At 38.9% G+C, this 8363-nt stretch overlaps 1 protein-coding gene across 3 annotated transcripts in view; it reads left to right on the top strand.

The window, feature by feature from the left end:
- The window catches only part of si:dkey-172j4.3 (diacylglycerol kinase eta), a 125163-nt gene that overhangs the window by 58276 nt on the left and 58524 nt on the right, over positions 1 to 8363 (top strand). Inside the window, exon 1 of one of the 3 annotated variants that reach the window (XM_017434050.3) lies at positions 7429 to 7833. The exons of the other annotated variants lie outside the window; for them this stretch is intronic. Coding sequence (XP_017289539.1) covers positions 7687 to 7833 — 147 coding nt within the window. The 5' untranslated portion in view covers positions 7429 to 7686. Of the gene's footprint in view, positions 1 to 7428; positions 7834 to 8363 lie in introns of those variants that run through there. 3 annotated transcript variants of the gene reach the window in all.

Genomic DNA, 8363 nt, shown 5'->3' with positions numbered 1-8363 from the left:
GAAGGAATACTCACCACTGGAAGGATTCTCACCCTGGAACCCGAACTCACCACTGCTTGCTTCTCCAAGCGTTGGACCCGCCGCCCTGTCGTAAGGACTTTAAATTCCAACCATTACTTGCCCTTCGTAGGTTCCTCGTGTTTTCACTCCGCCATACTTACCGTGTGTTTCGCTTTTTCAGATCCCGACGTTCATCCTGTAAATTATCTTTCCTGCACTGTAAATAAATCACTTCCCGGTACACTCCTAGTTTCCTGTGTCTGTTTTCTGCCGGACTGCTCCAAAAATCTTCCCTGGTTTATGACACTTTTTGTCTTCGTTCACCCAGTGTATCAGAGTGAGCACAACTAAAGTCTTATTGACTTCTATTGTTTGGGAGTTCAGAATTTTCTCTTCCAAACCTGAAGTGGAGAAGGTAAAGGTTTTAACCTGAAGTTTCAAAATATAGCTGGTAGATACTCTGATTCTGTCATAGCTTACATTGTAACAAAAAATATTCCAAAATATATCCAAGTTATTACTGGGCTTTATAGATGAAAGTTGATGTAAGTTAGAATTATTGGCACTTTTCAAAGTTTCTCAAGTTCTCAAGGCAGATGGCCACCTATTCTGAGGTTGGTTTTGGTGGAGGTTTCTTTTTCCTGTTAAAAGGGAGTTTTTCCTTTCCACCGTTGCCAATGTGCTGCTCAGGATGGGAAACTGTGACAAAGTGAAGATTCAACACAATCTGCTGGCTTTCTTAGATAGATAACTTCGACTAATTGGTATTTTATAATGTATGTGAATGTTTTGTACAGTGCCCTGAGACAACTTTTGTTGTGACTTGGTACTATATAATTGAATTGAATTAGCATTAGTCAAGAGACAGTGTGTGGGCTAGGATAGATTCATTTTTGAAGCCTAAATAAATTGTTCAGACTTTCATTCTTTGACATTATTAGAGCAACATGTGATCAAAAAATCTTGAAATACCGCCACATGCTGTGTGATGTTTGTGAAGAGTCTAGATTAAACATTATGGTGTGATAGGCAGGGATAATCACAGTACACAAATGCAGAAAAACACAGACAATTTATATATCATCCCTACTCTCCTTTTCTCCCTCACCTGCATAATAGTTATTCTATTAATTTCTCCTTTTCTTTTTCCATCCATTTCTCCTCCACACCTCTTCTTCTCCTCTCCATCTCTATTTCACCAAGATGTAAGAACTCGTCTGTCTTCTGTTTCATTTTTACAACCTTAATTTTGATGGTGACTCACAAATGGGACAGAAAATCACCAACTTGATTAACGTCACAAATCATCGGGGACAACATGCTAATCGCATCAGCACATTAAGAGACCTTCACCGACAATCTCTTACTGGTTGAGAGACTTATCTGTTTTACTTGTGTGTGTGCATGTGTATTTCATCTGGCAGATGTGCCAAATCTGTGTGTGTGTATGGGAAGATTATGTAGCATCAGAGCCAGATTTGTTCCGTATGCTTTCAGGCAACCCCCCCACACCTCCAGCAGCAACAGATTATCTGTCCTTCAGCATGCAACCCTCACAGACAGAAGCCAAAAATTGTCAGATTTTTTAAAAACAAACCAACCTTCGAACATGGAATGTAGCTAAATTAATAAATAAAATGTGTGTGTAAGTGACTGTGTGTGTGGTTGTTTTCAGCCATCTGTCCATCTGAAGCACAACAAGGTGTCATCAGGCTGCTTTTTGCACATATCACGGCTGTGTGTATATATGTGTGTGTCTATTAATAAACGCAGAGAGGTACAAGAGACAGGATGTGGTCGCCATGGTGCAAAGTCCTCCCACGCCTTGTTCTGATTCTGTGTGTGTATGTGTATATGTGGTCAGGCATTTTGTTTATGCATGGCAGATGATGCAACCTGTTCCTGCTTCAAATGATTTGCGGATTTTTTTTTCTCGCTCATTTACATATATTTATTTTGCGCTGCTTAATACAGTGATAGTTATGGTGGACAGACATACAATTAGTAGGAGTAGTGGCAGTAATAGTAGTAGTTATGATGGACACACACACGGATAGAAATCCTTGTTTACTTCCACTTTGTTTAATATAATAAAACATATTCCAGTGTGATAATTGATCATTTTTACTTATTTTTATCATTGTTTTTGAGTTGTTGCGCGTTCTTGCATTTCCAAGCTGAAGGTCGATTTGTTACTTGAACTGTTACCATGGTAACCCCACATACCTTTGCATTTCCAACTTTAAATATCAGAATGCAAAAAGAGACTTAAAGCTCAACAGTTTTTTACCTATAAATGGTTCTGGGTGTTTGTTTTAGCCACCTCTAAGCACCAGATGGGTGAGATTCACTGTATCAGATCATTTTAGGTGGCGTTAGCATGAAACAGACCCTCACACATATTCAAAGTTGTGTTTTTGTTAAGGCTTAGGGGCTTGTGTGCAGTGGTGTAAAAGAAAATTTAAGAACAAATATAATCAGATTATAAATCCTCACAGAAACATGAAATTGTTTAGTTTTTGAGAAGGGATTTGCATGTCCACGTGTAGGAATCCGCTGTTTCATTTGTTGCTTATTTGAAACTAACACACACAGATGGGAGGCTGTAAAGCATTAATGCTCTTCTAGATCTAACACCAATTGTTCCTCTTTTCTTCATCTAATTGTTCTTTCTATTGTCAGTTGTTTTTCATCTTTCCCTGTTTTTTCCAAACACTGATCCTCAGCCATGCTGTGTCACTGCATGTACACTTCAACACCTTGCCTCTTCTCCCATCTCTTTCTCAGTCTGCCATCTGCTGGTGGAAGAACACACCAGCGGTATTTTCACACTGCAGCTGATGGCATTGGGTTGAGCCTCATTTGGCATTCCAACAATGTCCGACCAAGGACAGCGTGGCCTCATGATTACAAAAACATGGCCTTGTTTGAAAGGTTAGGTGGTTCATTGTCTGCAGCAGCTGGTGACCGTTAGTATTTTATTAGTATCTGGGAGGGTGAAAAAAAAAACTAAAAAAGCACCTGAGTGAAAAAAACACCTGAGTGTTTTTTTTCAGTTGTATTTACAAATATCTCATGGAAAAAAAGATGATGTGCATGATCTCGTCACCTTTATGTGGTAGTTATAGCATGTTCCATGTCATATAACCCTGTAGAAATAGCACGCTATCTACCCAATTATTTGTTATTATTTACCTCCATTTTAAAAATATAGGTTTCTCTGGGATTTCAGAACCAATGTTTTCAGGAGAAAACTAACCAAAATGTAAAGCAAAAATTTGTTTTTATTTACAAAATCTACATTTTCTACTTAAAAGGGGGTCTTGTGAAAGCCAATGACAAGACAAGAAAGAATGTGAAGACTATAAATAAACAATAGCATTTGTGTGTCATTAAATTGAATATTTTGGCTATTTCTTTGCATTTCAGAAATTCAATTATATACAAAAAGTAAAATGAAAAACTAGGAAGGTATACTTTATTTGCATTGTGTTGCTACAGGAACTGTTGAAGAAGAGGTTCGGCTACAAGACTAAAGCTGTTCAACATGAAGTACAAGAAAACAGTACTAGCAAATTACCACTATGTACTGTATGCTTCTAACAGCTCAGTCAAGAATGTTTTGCTTCTCCATATTGTTCTGTCATCAAAGAAGCAGAAGAAAAGGCTGGGTTTAGTAGTTCCTACTTGGACTCTCCTGGATTACCAACTCAGTTTAATCGAAATGAATGAGGATGCTGTGATTGTTGATTTGTGACTGACTTCCCGTAGCTAATAAGCTTATTATTTACACAACTGGGAATTTCCACAGTGCATTTTTAACAGCTTCATTGCTTCTCTTTTAACTGAGATTAGATAGATAGAGTTCTAACAGCTCTGTCTGAGAAAAATTAAGTGCTAGATTAGAGGAGAAGCAATAAAAAGAGGCTTTTTACAGAAAACAAAAGCTGTTGCTTTGTGCAGCTATCTGAACTAGGCCTTGTTCTTAACTGTATTAAAGGGGAAATGAAAAGTGATTTGAAGTTAATATAAATCAAAAGAAAAGGTGCTTGGTTTCAGAATCTGTCATTTGAAAAAAATTACTCTAATTTAAAATTAGTAATCAAAGATTAAAAAAAATTACTAGTCTCTTTGGCATTTTCCGTGATCATTCGGAAGTGTAACGTATCAAGTGCCAAACACAGGAACACCACCAAGGCAGTAAATAGCAAATACAGATAGTGTGGGGGTGAAATGGTTCAGTTCACAATTAATTGTGTAAACCGACCCAAAACTCCAACAGCCGTGTCCTTCTTCAGCTGCCAAAGGACAAGAAAGTTTGATGATGGTTAGTTTAGTTCCTGGTAAAATATACAACCCAAAGTCTGGTCACTGACTGTGGCGTTAACATTTTGAAGAGGACCACCTGAAATACAAACCTTTAATAGCAGAACCACTGCCTGTCGGACCAGCACCATCAGAGCACCACTCCCACCATCATCACTCCAGCCCAAAAAAACAACATGTTTTTAAAGTGGTACTCTTGTTAACGAATCTTGCTTTTTCTTCTGCTTCTATTTTTACTGATAAACACAGCATCAGTAACCTCCTCAGTGTCCTACAGTGGTCTGCCACAGCTGGCCGTGGTACCTTCTACGTCACACCGCCCACTCAATCACCCCACTTTGACAGTTTGACACAAAAACTCTAAAAACAAGTCATTAATGTTTTAAATAAGAGAAATGGACCACTGGAGTGTTTTATGATAGTGTTTAACAAAAAGAAAAACATAAAAAGTCATTATTTTTATATTTTATTTAATTTCCCCTTTAACAATTTATCATCTTTGATTTTATAAGAACCTCTTTGCTTCATGAGCTTTTTTCACACTTTGGTACTACAGTATGACTATGAAGACAAGCCTGGTATTAAGCCACCTCTAATCTTTCACATATGAACCAGCCAACCTGACCAAATCCCATGACAGTGTTTTGCTGAAAAGCATCATCTATTAAAATCTTGGTAACTTATGTAAACTGAACATAAATTACCACTTTTAACAACCAGGGATCTGACCACCAAGGCTTCTGTCTCCAACTGTTGCCTAATACGCAATGTGCCAGTCACTTACAGCGTCTCATTTAGGTAGTAGGTCCCTTGTAGTTTGTTTGACCTGTGCCCGCCCAGATCCTATGGTTAAAGGCCCAGCTATCTTGCACTTATTGACAGTCCTCATCCTGGCTATAGGGTGAGACTCTGCTGGGGCAAACTTCCCCCAACAACATAGGTTCTGGGGTGTGTAAACACTCAAACACCCGATCAGAATAATGTGGAGGAGTTCCTTTGAAAGAGCTGGAGGAGATAGGTAGGAATGGAAAGGTCTAGGGATCTATGCCCCAGCTCTTTCACCTGCTACCTGGTCGCAGATAAACATCAGAAGATGGATGGATGACACATAAATTAGTCTACACATCCTTGTGGTTTGTTTCTGGCACTTGTTTTGCTTTTCTGTCACTGAATTCTGTTAAAAATCATAAGGAGAAGGTGGAAGATATTGAAATCTGTAGCAGCTAATGATGTCACAGTTAATTGTCATTACCCTGAAATCTGCTGCTAATAGGCATGCTGACATGATTGCTGTAAACTGGTAGCTTGTAATAGAGATGTGTATGATCACTAATGAAGCAGCAGGGATCCAAGGTGCCTCACATGTCACCCACGCCAAGCAACAGCCTGTTCACCCTGCTGCCGTCTGGCATGCTCCACATTTGCTGTGGTCCCAGCACTCTTCAGAGCAGTTTCAGAGCTTTATTAATGTATTTCTTTGGAGTTGCATGGAGACATTTGCACATTTATTCTTACTAATTCTAGATTATGGTTCAGTTGTGCTTCGTCCCTTTATGTAAAGTTTTCTGGTATTTTTGTTCCTCTCTGACTTCTGTCAAAGGCAGTGGCATAACCCAAATAGACTAGACAGACACAGCAAGCCTTTATTTGAGTCATTTCACATCAGTAGCTGCGATGTCAGTCATTTAGTCACCAACTGCAGCCTTTGACCTTATTCTGAACTGATTTAATGGCAGCTGATTTAAACGGAGAGAAGAATTTGGCTCTTTTTTTTTGGAAAGGGGAAAAAAATAGAAAGGGAGCTACGAAGGAGAAACTGATGCGTGACGAGACAAAGACAGCAAGGAAGAGAGCTGGTGTCAGTGAAAGAGTCTGTGGGGAACAGCATGTTTCTGCTCATTAAAGTCAGAATATGCCGACTGGTGGAGAACACACACTTGGAAGCACTGGCAATCGCTGTAATTTGCCTTTGCTGATGACTTGCCGATCTGACACTGTAAGCAGTTCGATGACACAAACACACACAGAATCAGGGTAGCTCATGCAAAAACACGGTGACATTTCCAGCTGTCTTTAAGAAAGCAATGTACCATTAGCTTCCCTATTATTTTATGATGTGCATCTGTGTTAAATTCAATTCAATTCAATTCAAAAATACTTTATTTATCGCAAAGGGAAATTAAATGTTGACGTAACTCATTTAAATCAAGGAGTTATTTTAGATGGTGATGGCTGTGGGCAGGAAAGATCTCCTGTAGTGGTCCGTTTTACAACTAATCTGAAGAAGCCTTTGAGGCCAACCTAAAGTGGACCATACAAACTCTTAACCCAACTTCCCACCAATGTCAAATTAATATAGTCAAAACAAGCGTTTTTTTTAAAAAAAATCTTATTTCTACCTTTACTGGTCCAATTGCTGACCTTGTTGCAGCTATAAGTCCTTAAATGAACTTAAGTCTGATCCTAAAGACGCAAAGCATAATTTCTAAAGTAATGAATGAAAGTCACCACTCAAGCTTGTGTGTGTGCACTCACTGCTGGGCATGCAGGTTCATCCAGTTCTATTTTTAGCCTCAAGGAAGTAGGCCTTGTTCTCCATTAAACCTTTAGCTACACACAGTTTGCATGAGAAGGTTTGAAATGGTCTCTACTTATACTGTATTGTGCCTTTCTAGCCAACCTACTCAAAGTGCTGTACAACACAATCTGCCTTTACCTATCCACATTTCTATGAAGCTAATCTGAATAAATCAGTCTGTAGAGACTAATCAGTGCTTTAAGCTCCATTTATACAATGGAGGCACACTTTAGGGGGGATGAAGGGTTCAGAGTCATGCCCAGGGACATTTCAGATGTGACTGTTGCCAGGAGTTGAACCTCCAACTCCCTTATTGGAGGAGGACTGCTCTAAGCACTGAGCCACAGCCACCCCTGTGTGTCATAAAAGAAAGAACCTGTTTTCAAGCACCGCCTTATGTTCAGGGGGTGTGTGTGAACAAAGGTGAAAGACACATTCTCTCACTTTAAAGCTATGTCTAGAACAGCACACCTAAGGGGGTGTGGCTACCTGACAAGGGAAGTTTGAGTAGGAGGAAGTAGAAGTAGTGGCAGCTTTGTCTGAAGAACGACTGGTGTGAAAAGAGATAGAGAGGGGTGCGGAAAAATTACTTTAGGACAAAGACATTTGTTACTTTATTAAGCTGTAGAAAAATAGGATGTGAAGAAAATCCAAGCAGCTTAAAAAAAGAGCAAAAGTTGAAAGGTTAACTTATCTCCAACCTCCTGAACCTTTTTCAACACAAGAAATTCCGCTCAGATTTATTTTCCTAATCTTAGATTTCTAGTCATTATTGTGGGCAGATGCTGGGATTCTGTCGGTCTAGTGGGTGCTGTTTAGCCCCCCTGTTGTTTCGAGAAAGTCCTGGAGATAACGTTAGGCTCAAACATGTTGATGATGACCGTCTGGATCCTGGTGAGAAGCCCCAGGAGATTCTGCTGGTGGAAGAGGTTAGTGAGAGAAAACACTCAGATAAATTCATAAATGACTAAATATGAGGTTAGAATGGTAATTTTTTTTCCCATGTTTTAATAGTTTGCCTTACACTGCCGATGACTTGGTTGATTTTAGCATTAGCAGGAAGCATTTATTGATTATGTGAAAGGTTTAAGATTTTTTGTAAATCAAATTTAACAGCACATCCTTTGTATGTAGTGATTTTCTGTTTGTCTGAAATCCAGTTTGGACTGCCAAAGGCTGTCACCTGGTCTTATATTTACCCTTTTTTTCCGTAGCTAGAAAAATAGGTAAAATTGCACATTTTTGAGCGCCTTTGTGATGATTTAAGTCCCAAAAGGACAAAATTAATCAAATTTAACAAATCTAATATAGTTATTAAAATAATCCTTGCAAACAATGCCAAGACCAATGGTGTTATTCTTAAACTGAGGGTTCTGCAGCCCTCAGTCTCATTGATCATGATTCACTTTTGTACCATACTTTGAAAAAGCTGACACTTTAGTTACTTGTTGAACCTAGT

This window comes from Kryptolebias marmoratus, linkage group LG7, assembly GCF_001649575.2.
Source record: "Kryptolebias marmoratus isolate JLee-2015 linkage group LG7, ASM164957v2, whole genome shotgun sequence".
NCBI classification, from domain to species: domain Eukaryota; kingdom Metazoa; phylum Chordata; class Actinopteri; order Cyprinodontiformes; family Rivulidae; genus Kryptolebias; species Kryptolebias marmoratus.
This window is presented reverse-complemented; position numbering and strand designations above follow the sequence as displayed.